Raw genomic sequence first — 19,203 nt, forward strand, 5'->3', positions numbered from 1 at the left:
TGAGTCATATAATGTGCAACATGCTTTATCTGCAATTAATTATTTTAAGTACTTATTCGTTAAAGGACTAATTCATAAGTATAAGCTCGGTCGGGACCCACAGTTGTGGACCAAGAGGGGTGCCTAACACCTTCCCCTCAAGGTTATTTGGGGCTGTTACCCTAAATCTCTGGTAATGCAAAACCAATTCAAGAGTTAATCGCTCTAGGTGCCCTAACGCACCTTAATCCATTAGGTGACGACTCTTCAAATACCCAATTTCCAAAAGGAAGTGAGTAACTACCCCCATGAACGTCGGAACCCGGACCTCTCTCCGTGGAGGGAAAAAAGGGGTCGCGACAAGTACACTAAAGTCCAGTTCCAATCAAACTCAGAAAATTCTAAAATCTTAAAAATGCCAACTTTTCGCAATAAGCGTCGAAATGCTCCCAGTCCACCCGAAACACGATCTGAACATATGCCAAATTCCAAAATTATCATACGAAACTATTAGAATCTTCAAATCGTAATTCCAAGGTCATCTACTCAAAGGTCCAACCTTTGTCAACTCTTTCAACTTAAAGCTTCTAAATTTATAATTATTTTTCCAAATCAACTGTGAACTTCTCAAAAATTTAGACAACCACTCATGCAAGTCGTAATACATAAATTGAAGTTACTTAAGGCCTCAAATCACTGAACGACATGCTAGAGTCCAAAACGACCGGTCGAGTCGTTACAAGTTCGATCATTTTCTTTTTCGCCATGGATACTTCATCCCATATGACTAATTTTGCGTCTTGAATAAAACATGTTAGTGAGCTTTGTTTACTGATGTTGCATGTGAGATTCTCATCAACATTTATTGAAATTTTAAAACATGAATGTGATGTTTGTCCACCAGGAAGTATAGAAGCAGCTATACCGGAAATGGCAGTTGCCAATGCTATATATCTTTTAGATTGTATAGTTTCCAGCAATACACACTATAAGCATGTTTTCCCAGTTCCTCTACGACCATCAATAAATTAACGCTCCTGCTTTGTTTGAAAAATTCTCTCTGTAATTATATTGTATGCTTTGAGTTGATTTTTATTCATTTTTTTGTGTAGTTTTATATCCTCTTCAGTGATAGTGATAGTGCTTTCATAGTATACCTCTTTTGCCTTTTTTGCAACTATAAAAGACCTTATTGTTTCTGGAATAAGAAGATATTCACTTATGTCACCACCCATAGAGTGCAATATGTCATTACTATGGTTTTAAACCATGTACCGAATATCTTTTTTCTGAATATTTGGTAACAAGTTATAATCCTCTTACATATGCTCTTCAAACTTCTCCCACGATTGTTTTGGGTTAATTGGATTGCAGTAGATCAATAATGTATTAGATAAACGTCTTAAATTGTATGGGATTTGGTAACTTGTTGCTTCTGACATGCATTATGTCAAACTATTGTCACTCTATTGGAATCTGCGTTTTTCAACAGATTTCCTAAAAGTGCTACAGTATTCTCCATTTATAGTTTGAAAATCCCTATATGATTTTTATCCTCTATATTCATTAGTAACATTCTAAGATATTACCGCTCTCCTTCTGTTGGATGACATGTTACAACACGAACAATATCACGTTATTTTTGTTTGGGCACGTCCACATCTTGTCTGTTGCAGACCAAACAAAATGTTCGGGGAATTCTCGATATAAAAGATCGAGTTCTGCAGCGTTTGTGTTAATTCTATTCATCTTGAAAAATTGTGCTAACATCGTCTGCTTAACCATTAGATTACAAGCTTATTTATATTTTCACTACTTTTAAATGAAACAAATTATTTTCCTTTAAGGTGAAGCCGAAGAGGGCAGACACTCGGTAACATTTCACTAATAGAGAAACCGTACAAGTTCCACATAGCTTCTGGAGGCGAGACCCACCTAACAAAATGATATTTTTGTATCTCGTCTATTACGTTTATGTCCTTATTGTGTACAAAAAATGCAATATTATCGTGCCTTTTACATATATACTTACAAAGATACTTAACGACTTTAATATATAAACATATCTCAACATTCACATGGCAGCCAAATTTCCCGAGAAAAAGGATTATATGGAACAACGCATGAGTTATCCAATAATATTCTCTTACTTTTACCACCACTCCTGTATTTATGTCTTCTATAAATTGGTTAAGATTCTTTTCCTTTTGATGTCTCATCCGCAAAGCTTTTTGGGTATTTGAATTTGCAGCAACTTTGTTTCTACATACATGAATTTATGGAGTTTATATTACCACATTGACCATACATCATGTATTTACGAACATGTGAATTAAATTTGGTTCTGCATTTTTATTAGGTAGTTCAGCACTAATAATATTATCATATAAAATTTGCTGCCCATAAGTGAGGGCGGGCTGATGAAGGCTGTAACGATCCGACCGGTTGAGTAATTTTGATCTATTTCTCTTATTTGATGACTTACATATATATATATATATATATATATATATATATATATATATATATATATATATATATGTAATTATTGTTACGCGACTTGCCAAGGTAGTTGGTTTGATTTCGGAGAGATTTTGGAGTGAATTGGGACACTTAGTCCCAAGATTGGAAGCTTAAGTTGTAAGAGATGATCGGGATTTAATTTTTATGTAGATGCCATCAGAATAGTATTTTGATGGTTTCAAAAGCTTCATATGGTGAGTTTGGAGGCGATGTCCGGATGTAGATTTGGAGATCCTTAGGTTGATTTGGTGATTTTTGGCGAAAGTTGGAAATTTGAAGGTTTAGAAGGTTGATCGGTTGGACCGAGAGTTGAAATTGATAATATCAACTTCAGATATTAGTTTCGGGAGTTGGACTAGTTCTATTGTGTAACTTGGAACTTGCATAAAATATTTGAGGTCATTCTGAGATGTTTAGGTTTGTTCGGCGTTAAGTTGTGAATTTGGAAGTTCCTTAATTTCCTTAGGCTTGAATTGAGGTGTGATTTATGGTTTTGATGTTGTTTGGTGTGCTTTGAGGCCTCGAGCAGGTCCATATTATGTTTTAGGATTGGTTGACGTGATTGTACGGGGGTATGCATTTTTTACTCAGATTTGTTCATTATTTATGATTCGGTTATTATTTTTACCATTAAATTGATGAATCTAAGTAAAGAAATTGAGAATTTTAGTAAAAACCTTTCTAAAGTAAAAACTAAGGATTTGAAGGTTGATTTGAGGTCAGAATTGGATGAAAAGGTATGCTTGGACTCATATTCGAATTAGTGTTCAGAATTTGTGATTTTTGACGGGTTCTGAGAGGCAACTCGAGTTGACTTTTTATTTTTGTTCAAGATCAAAGTTTTATTGTTTGGGGTTCTTTCCTACTGCATTATTTGATGTTACTAAGTTGTTTATGAATAGATTCGAGTTGTTCCGAGGTTGATTTGTGGAGGAAAGGCTTCTTTGAGTACTGCTTTGCGTATTTTGAGGTAAGTAAGATATCTAAACTTGGATTTGAGGGTAATTATTCCTAAGAACTATAATATTTGAGATATGTTGAGGGTGATGCACGTGCTAGGTGATGGGCATGTGTGTGTGTGCCGAATTATTCATGATTTGGGTGGACTTTAGACTATTACCGAACTTGTTTTACTATCATGCCTTATTTTATCCATGTTTTCTATACTTGTACCATTATTTGAGTTACGATTCATGTTAGAAATCATATATATGCTATGTGCTTATTTATTTGAGATATGGTAGGGCTATTCTTGTTATTTTGAGCTATTTGCCTTAATTGTACACATACTCTCCATCATGATGCTATATCCGTGTATGATATTTCTGTCTCAGTGTTTTCTTATTTTGATTTCTCACATGTTATTGATGCCACGTATGTATAACACCATTGTTTTAAGTATTGTGAGATATGGTTAATTGAGACTTGAGCGGTTGATGACTGAGCTTAGGCCATAAAGCCGACGTGGTATTGGTTTTGGGGTGACGTGTACGCCAGGCCCATATTGGGCTAATTAGTGCTGAGTACGGGCGACGCATGCATCAGGCCTCATTATTGGGTTATGTGATGTTGATTAGCGCTTGGGCCAAGATGCACTCCTCTGGAGTCTGATACTATAGTTAACGCAGGCACAGTGATATATACGTACTTTATTGAGGGGCATTATGCCAGGCACCCGTACAGTGCTGAGTGTAGTTGTGTGTGATGGTGAGGGGAATTTTTCCAAGCACTATGAGCATGATGAGTGTGGTTATTCTCGATGGTTTCACTATGATGATATTGAATTTATATTTATATTTGACATGTAGTCATAGAGATGTACTTTTCTCATGTTAATAGTTAAATAAAACAGCTTATGTGTCTTGGGCTTTGAGTATTATACTTGAAAAGCATTTCTAATTTTTCGTAATTGTGAACAAACTAAACATGAAATCTTTGAGTTATTTATTTCTATTGTCTTCATTATAGTCAGCATTGTTATTGATTATTGATTGAGTACTAACTCCTCATCTGATCTAGTCACTGCTTTCCGCTTAAGGATAGGTTTATTACTTATTGAGTACATGGGGTCGGTTATACTCATACTACACTCTCCACTTCAAGTGCAGACCCAGGTACTTATTGTTGCGTGATTTCTAGAGTTCGCACCGGTACTAGATCGAGGAGACTACAAGGTAGCTGCTATGTCGTTCGCTGACCTTAGAGTTCTCTTTCATTTATTTTCGCTATTACTGTTGATAATAAGCTAGATTTATTTAATTTGGCGATTGTTTATGCCCTAGATTGATTATGTTTCAATGTTATAATATAGTTAAATGATGAAAAATGGGCTCTAATTGTGAATTTCATAAGTTGCAGGAGTGAGGAGCTTGTATGAAGCCTTAAAGCTGTGATTGGAGCTACATTGAAGCAAGAAAAAAACCCTAGGAGATGAGTACGCAACAAGACGAGAAAAAGAATAGTTAAAATGAAGGCCTGGACTAGCGCGTCCATTAGCGCGACCGCGCTAGTCCAGATGGTCGAAGTAGAATGGTAGGGCATTAGCGCGACCGCGCTAGCCCGGTTCTAGAATATTAATTTTCAGGGGTAAACTTGGAAGTCTGGGGGAAAATTGACTTAACCTATAGAAGGTCAAGCTCGCCCAATGAGGGATTATGCAACTTTTCATAGTTTAGTGCAAGAGAAGGAGAGGCAAGAGGCAAGGAGGAGAATTCAACATCAAGTTTTTCCTTTCTTCCTTTTGTTTTATGATTTATGATGAATCTGATTATTGTTGTGATGAACACTAGTATGAGTAGCTAAATATTTAGTCTAAGGTTTGATAGAACCTATTGAAGGATGAACTTCTTGATTATGTTAATATAGCTTGCCATTTTAATCTCTATTTGTTCAACTACGTGCTTGTTGTAGTTAATTGACATGATCCTCAATTAGCTATGCCTATTTAGTGTGCATAACTCGAGAGAGAGTGCATATTTAGGTAATTGTTGAACAACACCACTCCCAAAATATATGAGGGATCAATAATTGCGGGTTTAAAGGAGGGATTAGGGATAACGAAGCCTTGGGTGCATTCTAAAGTGAGCGGTAATAAACAAAGCCAGCTGGTGTAACTCGGAGGAGTGCGTCTAGTAGATTATCGTGATAACTCGGGAGAAATTTACAGTAGTAAGAGTGCTCATGATTTATAGAGATGATTTGGTGATTCTATGTGAAGCATAACTGGAAGGGAGTCCATCAATAGGGGAAATCATAGCCTTAGAACCTTCTCTTAATTGTTTACAACTCAATTATAGTTAGTTTTCAGTTGCTTATTTACATTCATTCATAGTTAGTAGAAATACCCTCAATTGTTATTTACAACGTCTGAGAAGTTGATTCTGTGGAATTTAGTAAGTCTAACGAGAAGTAATTGATAGGTTAATTTCTCGTGGGTTCGACTCTGGGCCAAATTCTCAGATTATATTTGCAATGTCCGTGTGTCCTTTTTTATAAGGCATATTTGGGCAACATCTAATTTTGCCGCCGTTGCCGGGGACTTTAAAGGTGTTATCAATTACAATTGAAAGAAGTACAAAAGTTCTTAGTGTAGTCAATTTTCTCTATACCCAATCTTTACATTGAAATTTTAACATTTGTTGACTTGGTTGCATAGGTGCATGCCTAGAAACTCATCGAGAACTGGTGAAGTATTTGAAGCATTATCAGATCCAGAGAAAGTTTTCAAGGCCTTGAACCGGTCCAACCAGAAAAACAAATAACAACAAACAACTGAACACTTCGAGACAGAAATGGGAGATCACGAAGAGAACCCAACTATACCAATAGCGCCAGTGGCACCTCTTGTGCCAGAGGTAGCTCTCTATGACTGGGAACAACCCACAGCTGAAAATCTAGCCACCTCAATTTTAGTCCTGCAGATACAGGCTGAATCATTCCAAATCACGAATAACATGCTATACTTTTTGCAAAACAAGGGACTATTTTCGGGGTCACAAGTCGAAGATCCTCAATAGCACTTGAAGAATTTCCTGTAAATCTGCAAAACCCAAAGGCAGCCCAACGTAACTCCGGAAGCAATCAAGCTGTTATTATTTCCATTCTTAGTGACAGGAGCTTCCCAGACCTGGCTAAACTCGCTTCCCATAAATTCCATAACAACTTGGGAGGAGTTAGTCAAGCAATTCGTCAACAAGTTCCACCCACCCAACAAAACCGCTCAACAAATTGATGAAATTTTGAGTTTTAAACAGAGACCAATGGAGACACTACATGAAACATGGGAACGATTCAAGGGGATGCTGGTTATATGTATGCACCATGGTACTCCAGATCTGATGTTGGGGCAGCAATTTTACATGGGATTGTCAGATAGCATGAAGAACATTGTTAATGCTTCAGCTGGTGGAGCATTTTTTAACAAAACATGGAGAGAAGGTCAGGATCTGCTTGACAGAATGGCACAGAATTCAGGATAGATAACCAAGAATGCACCTATCACTCCAGTGGTGCACTTAGTGCCCTTAGATCCACCCAACTCTATGGCTGAAAATATGGCCACCTTATTGACACAGATGAGCATACTCACCAAAAAGGTAGAAATGTCAGTGCATAAGCAGTAGGTACACATTGTAATTACTACCAATAGGGGCTTGTGCACATCGTGCATTAGTCACCCAATTGGTAACCAGTGGAATGTAGAACATGATTACCATCACTACCCTGAAGACATGAACTATGTGTCGAATTATGGAGGCCAAAGACTAGAGGATCAGAATTGGGGCCAGCAGAATTAGCAGTACAGGCCAGCCCATCCATAGTTCAACAATGGGAACATGGGAGGTATGAGACCCCCTAACAATATGGCACCTTACCTAAGGCCACAGAGATATAATAATCAAAATCAGCATCAGGGGTATCACCCTCCTCAGCAGCAGCATGGTGGAAGGCAGAAAGATAGGTTTGCTAGACTTGAAGCACTGATGCAGCAGGTTAATTGTTCTAATGCAAAGAGTAGTAGATGCACATGATTCAGCAATCAAAAATATTGAAATGCATATGGGCCAAATTTTGATGTCTTTGAACAATCGTCCTCATGTGACACTACCTGCAGACACCCAAATAAATCCAAAAGATCAAGGCTCGAAGCAGCTGATGGCGGTGAGTCTACGTAATGGCCAAGATTTGGATGCAGAGTAAGAGAGGGCTCGGGAAACTAGAAAAGCTGAGACACTCATACCAGTGCCCATTGAGTTGGATGAGTTAACGAAACTGACAAAGGTGACAGTCCAACCTGCCCAAGAAGAAAATAACATTCAGATTGAGACCGAGAAAGATGCTGAGACAACCCAGTAACCAGTAGTTGAGGTGGCAGCTGATAAAGATCAATCCCAAATGATTGGGAAGAAGAGACTGCCTGCACTCTTCCCTCAGAGGCTGGCTAAGTACCAAAAGGAGGAGCAATACAAGAAGTTCTTGGAGATGTTGAAACAAATCCAGGTAAATATTCCATTGATTGATGCTTTGAAAGAGGTGCCTGGGTATGCAAAAATGATGAAGGACTTGATGTCCCGAAAATTTGATTTCCAAAACTTGGACACAGTTACTCTTACTCAGACCTGTAGTGCAGTGGTGACTAGACCAATTGCAGAAAAGTTGTCTGACCCATGGAGCTTTACAATTCCATGCACTATTGGTAATTTTGCTTTTGCTAAGGCACTGTATGATCTAGGGGCCAGCATAAATCTTATGCCCCTGGCGATTTATAAGAGGTTGGGTATTGGAAGAGCTAGACCCACCTCTATGTTGTTGTAGCTGGCTGACAAGACTGTAAAGCGACCCTCAGGTATCCTGGATGACGTGTTGATTTAGGTAGGGAAATTTGTGTTCCCTGCAGATTTTGTGATCTTAGACTGCAAAGTAGATGAAGAGATTCCCATAATTTTGGGAAGGCCGTTCTTGGCCACTAAGAGAGCTCTCATTTATTGTAAGACTAGGGAGCTCAAGATGAGATTGAATGACGAAGAGATAACATTCAATGTGCAGAAATCTATGAGGCGACCAAGTGAATTCGCCAATTGCTCTTTTACTGATGCTGTGGATGTAATCGTAGAGACTGATGATGAGATGCTAACTATTGATGACCCTCTTTCTGCATGTCTAATGAATTTAGATGAGGTAAATGGAGAAGAACTAGCAGAATGGGTGATGACATTAGAGGGTAGAAGGTTCTGGGATAGAACTCTGGAATTTGAGCCCTTGCACTTGGAAAATAGAGAAACTCCTCCAGCCAAGCCATCCATCGAAGAACCACCAAAGCTGGAGTTGAAGCCACTGCCCACCCATCTCAAGTATAAGTTCCTTGGACCTGACTCCATATTACCTATTATTATCTCATCTAGTTTATTAGATGTGCAGGCACAACAACTCTTGCAGATACTCAAGGAGTGTAAGACTGTCATTGGGTGGACCATGGCAGACATAAAGGGGATCAGCTCAGCCTACTATATGCACAAAATTCTCTTGGAAGAGGGACACAAACCTTCCAGGGAGCACCAAAGAAGGTTGAACCCCAACATGAAGGAAGTAGTGAAGAAAGAAGTGATAAAGTGGTTAGATGCAGGAATCATTTTCCCAATATCTGACAGCAGCTGGGTTAGCCCGGTTCAATGCGTACCTAAAAAGGGTGGCATGGCGGTAGTTAAAAATAATAACAATGAACTGATCTCTACAAGAACCATCATGGGCTGGAGAATTTGCATGGATTACAGAAAGTTAAATCTAGCCACCCGGAAAGACCACTTCCCACTTCCCTTCATTGATGAGATGTTAGACAGATTGGTAGGGAGGTTGCATTTTTGTTTTCTGGATGGGTACTCAGGGTAAAATCAGATCTCCATTGCACCAGAGGATAGGGAGAACACTTCCTTCACGTGCCCGTATGGCATTTATGCCTTTAGAAGGATACCCTTTGGGCTATGCAATGCACCCACCACATTCCAAATGTGCATGACGACCATATTCACTAACATGGTAGAGGACATAATAGAGGTGTTCATGGATGACTTCTTCGTGGTGAGAAACTCATTTGATGAGTGCCTGATAAATCTAACTTGTGTGCTAAAAAGGTGTATTGAGACTAACCTGGTTCTTAATTGGGAGAAGTGTCATTTCATGGTACAAGAGGGGATAGTCTTGGGGCACCGAGTGTCAAGCAAAGGAATTGAGGTGGATCGTGCTAAAGTGGATGTGATAGCAAAGCTCCCCCCTCCAACTTCAGTCAAGGCAATCAGGAGCTTCCTCGGGCATGCCGGTTTCTACCGGAGATTCATAAGAGACTTCTCAAAAATTGCCAACCCTCTCTGTAAGTTGTTAGAAAAAGATCACCCTTTCTCGTTTTCTAATGATTGCAGGGTAGCATTCGAGGAGCTGAAAAAGAGGCTGGTCACAGCACCTATCATTGTTGATCCCGACTGGGAGCAACCATTCGAACTCATGTGTGATGCCAGTGACTATGCAGTGGGGGAAGTGCTGGGACAGCGGAAAGACAAGCTGATGCATCCAATCTACTATGGTAGTATAACACTGAGTGGAGCTCAGCTGAACTACACTGTGACTGAGAAGGAGATGTTGGCGGTGGTGTTTGCTTTCGACAAGTTCAGATCATATCTGATTGGCTCTAAGGTAATTGTATACACTGATCATGCAACTCTCAAGCACTTGATTGAGAAGAAGGAGTCTAAGCCGCGCCTGATTCGTTGGGTGCTGCTATTGCAAGAATTCAACCTCAAAATCCGTGACTGTAAGGGCACAGAAAATCAAGTCGCTGACCATCTATCACGACTTGAAGGAGCTGAAAACTCAGTCAAGGTTGAAGATATTCTAGAAACCTTTCCAGACGAGCAGCTGCTCGCTACTAGTCTTAAGGAAGTTCCATGGTATGCAGATTATGCAAATTACCTGGCCAGCGGTATAATTCCCTATGACCTTTCATCTGTACAAAAGAAAATTTTTTATCGTAACTGCCGCATGTATTATTGGGATGAGCCCTATCTATTTAGAATATGTGTTGACAATATGATTCGGAGGTGTGTCCCCGAGATAGAACAATCTTCTGTTTTGCAGGCTTGTCACGCATCGGCATGTGGAGGACATTTTGGAGGAGCTAGGACAACTGCTAAAGTGCTAGAGGCCGGATTATTTTGGCTAACAGTGTTTAAAGATGAACACCAATGGGTGAAGGGCTGCAATGAATGTTAGCGGACCGGGAACATTTCCCGTCGCCATGAATCCGATTCAAGAGGTGGAAGTGTTTGATGTCTGGGGGATTGACTTCATGGGTTCCTTCGTCAGCTCCTTTGGAAATAAGTACATACTTGTTGCTGTGGGATTATGTGTCCAAATGGGTAGAAGCTTCAGCGTTGCCCACTTATGATGCAAGAGTGGTGGTGAGATTTTTTAAGAAGAACATATTCACCCGTTTTGGGACACCAAGAGCGATCATCAGTGACGGAGTCACACACTTCTGTAATAGAGCTTTCGAGAAGTTGCTCACAAAGTATTATGTATGCCACAAGGTGGCTACCCCATATCATCCCCAGACTAGTGGGTAGGTTGAAGTGTCCAACAAAGAGATCAAGAGTGTGCTACCTAAGACGGTGAACGCCACAAGAACTAAATGGGCGAAAAAGCTAGATGATGCACTCTGGGCGTATATAACCGCTTTTAAAACACCAATTGGTATGTCGCCATATAAGTTGGTGTTTTGGAAGGTCTGCCACTTGCCAGTGGACTTGAACATAAAGCTTGGTGGGCACTAAACAGCTAAACCTTGACATTGAAGCTGCGGGCACAATGAGGATCACTGAATTGCATGAGCTCGACGAGTTCCGACATCTTGCTTTTGAGAGCACAAGGTTGTACAAGGAAAGAATGAAGAGATTTCATGACCATAACATTGTTGAGCGACATTTCAAACCCGAGGACATGGTACTGCTCTATAATTCAAGATTACGGCTTTTCCCGGGTAAGCTTAAGTCACGATGGTCTGGGCCATTTCGAGTGGTTGAAGTATTCCCTTCAGAAGCTGTAGAGATTGCCTCAGAGAAAGAATCTTACACATTTAGAGTCAATATGAAGTGATTGAAGTTTTTCATAGGCATAAAGAACCAAAGGAAGTGTCAGAGGTCCACCTAATGGAACCTCAAAGGTCGAGCGAGCCTTAAATGCGTTTGTCTGTGTCGTGCCACGACATTAACTAAGGCTCCGGTTGGGAGGCAACCCAATGATAGTAGTAGTTGTTAATTGTGAGTTTTAGGAAGTGCTAACCAATGCAGGTGACAATGGGTGGGTGATAAAGCCATCGAAAGTGGTAAAAATAGATGGAAAATGTGAAACATTTCTGCCCAGGAGCACGCTCGTGCTATAGGCCGCTCTATTTGGGCAAACATTCTGCCCGGCCCACACTCGTGAATGCGCTAGTAGCCGCGCTAGTGGGTAAACATTCTTTCTGGCCTACGCTCGTGAACGCGCTACTAGCCTCGCTACTAGCGCGATCGCGCTAGTGGCCGCGCTAGTCCCAACAATTTTTTTTGTTATATTTTCTGAGTTGTTCTACTTTTATTTTTATTTTTTTATGTTAGTTGTAATAAAACCCCCCTACTTTAATCCCCCAACCCCACGCCCCAATCCCAATCCCCACACTCCAATTCCAAACGAAAGAGAAAGAGAAACAAAACCCTCCCCAAATTCTCTTCTTCATCAAATCCCCTTCACCTTAAACTCCCCTCTTCCACAAATTTTCATCTTTTTCAATTGGTTCCATGTCTCCAACCACATTCTCCTCCATCTTTCTTCTCTGTTACCCACCTTCTATCACTACAGGTACTATGACTCCATCTCGGAAATGCCACGCCACAGGTGCATCTTCTAGCAGCCAAGCCAGCTCGTCCAGGACATGAGGGGCAGCCCCTGCACGCCCCTTTGATAGTACCAGATTTGTCTCGGCCAAGGCTCAGGATCGCTTTGCGGCGAAGGCCTCTAAAAAACCAGATTCTGAAGAGGGGTATTAACATCAGATCGGTCCAGCGACACTACCCTCACATGTACACTGAGCTGCTGAGGTGGGGGTTGCAAACCTTCATTAATCAACCAGGTGAGGGCAATGTAATGGTTGTTAGAGAGTTTTATGCCAATGTGTCGGAGCATGACAATGGCATAGTCACGGTGCACCGAAAGGAAGTGAATGCTTTTATTGAGGCGATATGGACGGCATACCAGTTTCCCCCTCCTGTGGTTGATTATGATGACTTTTATGAGTATGGTCGTAACCCAACACACGAAAAGTGGGAGCAATTCTTTGAAATAATATGTGTACTGGGGAAGGAAGTGGTTTGGATGAAATATGGTGAGAAGTTTCACTCCTCGGCACTAACCTTTGAAGGAAAGTGTTGGTTGTATCTTATCAACAACCGTCTATTTCCATCTTTCAACACTACAGAGGTAAATGGGCCTCGAGCATCTTTGATTTGGTGCTTCGTCAATGGTCACAACTTCGACGTGGCCAAAGTGATACATGAAGAGATGTTCATCCACTGCCCAGTAAAAAGGTATAGGTTCTTTAGTTACTCAACTTTGTAGGGAAGCTCGGGTACCCGAAAATCTAGCTGTGGATGGGCTAGTACCAAAAGACCGCAAGTTTCGGGCTGACAAGGTATCCACGGGTAAGGAGCCGACGGAAGCTGAGAGAGAGTATAGTAGTGGCTCTGATGACTCGTAGGAAGAGGAGGACGAGCAGGAGGACATAGGGGCCGAACCACAGGCCCATGAGCACAGTGCAGCAGTTGCAGCACCATCTAGCACTGCAACATCTTCATAGCCATGCTATAGTACTCGCATGACCGCTTTGGAGCAGGGTATGGCTGGGTTGTGTACCTCCGTCACTACTTTGGGTGCCCGCGCTGACGCAGTGGTTGACCGGCAGGTGAAGTCCGAAAAGAAATTCTTAGGCTAGCTGAGAGCTCTAGGTCGTGCTTGCCATGTGAACTTGGATACCATCTCCAATCAGGAGTGATATTTCAAGGAAGTTCTTTTACCTCAGTGTCCTTTAAATTTTGAGGACATGTCTACATTTTAAGTGTAGGGTGGGGATACTTCAATGTATATATATTGTACAATTTGTTTGTTTGATGTTTCTTTGTTTTGCATTGATTGTTCTTGGTGTTTGAGTAATAGTTTCATTAGGTTAGTTTAAAGTAGGTAAGTGGCTTGTCCCGACAACGGATCTCTTTCGGCGGGATTCTTGAGGGACTAAGTCGATCGAAAAAAAAGGAAATATGGAGACTCTTCCTGATGACGGAGTCTTTAGACAATTTTCTTGAGGGAAGTAAGTCTAGAGAAAAGACCAAAAAGATTTTTTTAGGTAGTGTAGTAACCCCCCCTGGTTTTTCTTTGGGCCACGGTTCTTTTCCAAAGGTTTAGCTTGAATCGGGTATAGGTAGTTTTTGTACATTTTGTTTTCTTTTTAGTAAAGTTAAGCCTCTAGCATTGATACACCTGAACACAATAAACACTAGAGTGCAACGCTTAGTCTCAGTAGTTGATTCTTGCTAAAGTGCCTTAAGAATTATATGACTGACTTGAATACTCAGAAGAGAGTGTCTTGATAAGCCAATCTGTAATGAGTCATTTGCCATGTGTTTGTGAGCTTTACTGTACTCCATGATTCACATTTGATGCCTAGAACTTGCCTTGTGTGTTTGCAAAGCGAAATAGTAGTTTCATTCAGTCTTAGAAGTGATATAGGCATTTCTTTGTTGAGCCAGACATATAAAGTAAACCCACCTAATTGTATTACATATTTGTTAACCCCGTTGAGCCTATAAACTTGTTTCTTTGGCAACCACATTGCGAACCTTACCCAATTGTTTGAATAGCCTGTTGTTTGTACCCTTTTACCTCCCATAAGCACTTGAATGGTATGGAAATTATGCAAAGGCAAAAGTGTGTGTGTGGGGGGGGTGGTTTGGTTTTTTGAGTGGAACCATTGAAATAGAGAAAAGGTGCAGTGTTTGGAAAAGTAAAAGAATAAGCACCACTGAAAAAAAAGAGTAAATGTAGTAATCGATAAGTGGTGGTTTGTTATAATTACATCTAATGGATGGGGTTGTTGTAAATAAAAGAAAAAGTGGTGGGATGTCTGGTTGACATAAGTATAGCTTTGAATGATTAATGTAATTATATAAAAAAGTGCTTAGGGAGGTTAGTCACTATATCCAAATATATCCTACCCGTCCCTTAGCCTACATTATAACCAAGTGAAGTCCTATTGATCTTAGACTGAGTGGGCTCGATTAGTAGAGTAGTACACTACGGGCAAGCCTATGTTGCATCTTTGTGGCATGTGAATGTTCTTTTTGAGAGTGAGATAGTTTTGTCTATCTAAGTTCCTAATTGTTCTAAACATCATTATATGTGGAACTACTCTCTTGTGTGAATGTGAGGGCATGTGATTCATGAAGGAAGGGCAAGTTTTGACTTCTGTGTAGAGTAGTTTGAGAAAGTATGAATATTGCACGGCACATGAGAGTCGACTTTTGAGGCTAAAATTGTTCACTACTAGGCGTAACTCATGTGATTTGTTCTTGGTGTGATGCAATAGGGAAGAATTCATAGTGAAGGAACCTCTATAGAGTGTGGTGGATTGCTCGAGGACTAGCAATGATTTAAGTGTGGGTTGTTGATAATAGGCTAGATTTATGTAATTTGGCGATTGTTTATGCCCTAGCTTGATTATGTTTCAATGTTATAATACAGTTAAATGATGAAAAATGGGCTCTAATTGTGAATTTCACACGTTGCAGGAGTGAGGAGCTTGTATGAGGCCTTAAAGTTGTGATGAAAAAAATCCTAGGAGATGAGTACGCAACAAGACGAGAAAAAGAATAGTTAAAATGAAGGCCTGGACTAGCGCGGCCGCGCTAGCCCAGTTCCGTAATATTAATTTTCAGGGGTAAACTTGGAAGTCTAGGGAAAACATCACTTAACCTATAGAAGGTCAAGCTCGTCCAATGAGGGATTTTGCAGCTTTTCATAGTTTAGTGCAAGAGAAGGAGAGGCAAGAGGCAAGGAGGAGAATTCAACATCAAGTTCTTCCATTCTTCATTTTGTTTTATGATTTGTGATGAATCTGATTATTGTTGTGATGAACACTAGTATGAGTAGCTAAATATTTAGTCTAAGGTTTGATGGAACCTATTGAAGGATGAACTTCTTGATTATGTTAATATAGTTTGCCATTTTAATCTCTATTTGTTCAACTACGTGCTTGTTGTAGTTATTTGACAGGATCCTCAATTAGCTGTGCCTATTTAGTGTACATAACTCGGGAGAGAGTGCATATTTAGGTAATTGTTGAATAACACCACTCCCAAAATATATGAGGGATCAATAATTGCGGGTTTAAAGGCGGGATTAGGGATAACGAAGTCTTGGGTTCATTCTCAAGTGAGCGGTAATATACAAAGCCAGCTAGCGTAACTCGGAAGAGTGCGTCTAGTAGATTATCGTTATTACTCCGGAGAGATTTACGGTAGTAAGAGTGCTCATGATTGATAGAGATGATTTGGTGATTCTATGTGAAGCATAACCGGAAGGGAGTCCATCAATAGGGGAAATCATAGCCTTAGATCCTTCTCTTAATTGTTTACAACTCAATTATAGTTAGTTTTCAGTTGCTTATTTACATTTATTCGTAGTTAGTAGAAATACCCTCAATTGTTATTTACAACGTTTAAGAAGTTGATTTCGTGGAAGTTAGTAAGTCTAATGAGAAGTAATTGATAGGTTAATTCCTTGTGGGTTCAACTCTGGACTAAATACTCAGATTATATTTGCAATGTCCGTGTGTCCTTTTTTGTAAGGCATATTTGGGCGACATATACTGTTATATTGTTTAGACAGTTGTATTGAGGATTTGGCCTTGTATATTGATACTCAGTAGTGCTCATGTACTCGTTGACACCGTATTATTGGGATGGTTGTAGTTGTGATATTATTGCTTTCTTAGATATTTCATGATATTTCCGTTATTTGAATTGTTCAGTTTTGTTTATTGAGTTCTCTGCTATTGTGAAATTGTTGGCTTGTCAAGCAAGTAGTTTTAGGTATCGTCACGGCTCCGGTGGAAGTTTGCGTCGTGCAAAGGCGGTATCAAGAAGGACTAGAAGGCTTGTAAGCTGGAAAGCTTCTGAAGAAGTGGTGAATATATCACTCTATGCGAATCCCACATCGGAATGAGAGAATAAAGTAAAGAGCTTTATAAGGCATGACACAAGTTCATATGGTACGCGCGCTTTTGGACTTGATATGGCGTAGTCCCAAAAAGAAATATATGCGGGCCTAACCCCAAACTGGACAATAAGTGGCATGGGTTTGGACATGACATATATTGTATCAGAGCCAAATATACCTTAGTATGACGGTAGGACAAACCTCAACGAGGACGCTGAGTCCAGAAGAGGGTGAGGGGTAAATGTGATACGTATGACGGAGTCAAGCAAGATTGGCAGGCTTCTAGGCTAGAAAGCTTCTGAATAAGGGGTGCACATATTACCTTAGGCGAATCCCACATTGGAATGGGAGAGCTTTATAAGGTATGACACAATTTCACGTGGTCACACGTTTTTAGGACTCGATGTGATGTAGCCCTAAAGATAAATTCGTACGGATGTAGGCCTAAAGCAGGCAATACGTACCAAGGGCTTGGGTCATAACAAATACGAATTAACTTACTGTTGACAATAAAAGGTGCCAATCGTCGTGATCCTTCAAATGTGATCAAAGATGATTTTATGCCTTTATTCTATGAGTTTAAATTATGTGTAGTGGCTGTGTATATAAATGGTGGAGCCATATCTAATGAAGAGCTTCAATTGAATCCCTGTTATCGATAAGTTATACTGTACAGATAGGACAAAAATAATTCTTTGATTATATATATATCTATACAGTATATATATATATATATATATATATCTATACAGTAAATATATATATATATATATATATATATTTTAATTCCCTTGGCATAAGCAAAGTTTTCATTGTTGTGGCAAAAATCATTCAAAAATTACATTTGGCAGCATATTCAAGTTGAATGCCTTATGAAAATTTCTAACTCCGCCACTGCTATCAATCAGGATATATTATTGACAACAAGATGTACCTTTCATTGCAAATCTTATTTGTGAATTAGAAAATCACTTGCTATCTTCGTAATATGAGATGGTATAAAGAATTCATTTTGTCTTCAAATAAAATCATTATTCTATTAGTCTTAGTAATAAATACTAGTCAAGCTGGTCACTCATGTCCTACGGTACTTCTCTAGTTGTCTAACTCAAGTTATAAAATAACAAATCACAAGCAACACATTTATATGTATTGATAGATACTCGGGACTCTTTAACTTCATATATACTTTTAGATTGTCTGTTCATAATGATGAAACCACAAAGTATCTCCATTGCCGCAAAGAAATTTTGTGTTTGTCCTTACTAGAAATAGAATTTAATAGGCGTAATAGGGACAAGAAGTTGTATAGGCTAGCTAAGGTGAAAGAAAGGAAGGGCTGTGATCTGGATCGAGTGCAGTGCATCAAAGACGGAGACGGTAGAGTTTTGATGGAGGAGGCACAAATTAAGCAAAGATGCAGATATATTTCCAATTCTTGAATGAAGAGGGGGATGTGAATATTGTGTTGGATGATTTGGAACACTTCGAGAGTCGTCGTCACTTTGGGTACCATAGGCGCATAAGATTTGAGGAGGTTGAGGTTTCTATGCGTAGGATGAGCAGGGGTAGAGCGACCGGGCCAGTCAAAATCCCTGTAGAATTCTGGAAGAATGTAGGTAGGCAGGCTTGGAGTAGCTTACAGATTTGTTTAACGTCATTTTTAAGACGAAAAAGATACCCGAAGAATTAAGGTGAAGTACGATAATTTCGTTGTACAAGAACAAAGGAATATCCAAATTGTAACAACTATATGGGTATCAAGTTTCTAAGCCATACGATGAAAGTTTGGGAAAGGGTAATTGGAGTGAGGGTGAGGAGGTGTGTTTCTATTTTTTGAGAACTAGTTTGATTTCATGTCGAGTCAGCCGACAGCAGAAGCGATTCACCTTGTGAGGAGATTGGTGGAGTGATATAGGAAAATGAAGATGGACTTGCATATAGTATTCATTAACCTAGAGAAAACTTATGATAAGCCCCGCGAGAAGTTCATTATGGATATATGGAGGCTGAAGGTTTGCATTTAGCTTACATTAGACTAATTACGGATATGTATGATAGAGCTAAGACTCGGGTAAGAATTGTGGGGGTAGACTTGGAATACTTCCTGATTGTGATAGGATTGTATCATGGATCAACTCTTAGTCCATTTTTATTTTCCTTGGCAATGGATGCACTGACACGATACACTCAATGGGAGGTTCTATGGTGTATGTTATTTACAAATGATATAGATTTGATGGAAGATGCACGAGGTGGTGTTAACGAGATGCTGGAGGTTTGGAGACAGAATGTTTCAAGTTGAGCAGGATCAGAATAGAGTATTTAGAGCGCAAGTTTAATGATGTTATCCAGGAAGCGGACATGGATGTGAGGCTTGATACACAAGTCATCAAACAATGGGAAGTACTA

At 39.8% G+C, this 19,203-nt stretch overlaps 1 protein-coding gene across 1 annotated transcript; it reads left to right on the plus strand.

Moving 5' to 3' along the window:
- Positions 1-7,896: 7,896 nt before the first annotated feature.
- LOC138885698 (uncharacterized) lies at positions 7,897-11,643 on the plus strand. The gene is made up of 6 exons (XM_070166675.1): positions 7,897-8,001; positions 8,119-8,278; positions 8,399-9,383; positions 9,915-10,756; positions 10,855-10,949; positions 11,326-11,643. The coding sequence occupies exons 1-6, from the start codon at positions 7,897-7,899 to the stop codon at positions 11,641-11,643; spliced, it is 2,505 nt and encodes an 834-aa protein (XP_070022776.1).
- The last annotated feature ends 7,560 nt before the right edge of the window (positions 11,644-19,203 follow it).

Source organism: Nicotiana sylvestris, chromosome 2, assembly GCF_000393655.2.
Source record: "Nicotiana sylvestris chromosome 2, ASM39365v2, whole genome shotgun sequence".
Lineage (NCBI taxonomy): Eukaryota > Viridiplantae > Streptophyta > Magnoliopsida > Solanales > Solanaceae > Nicotiana > Nicotiana sylvestris.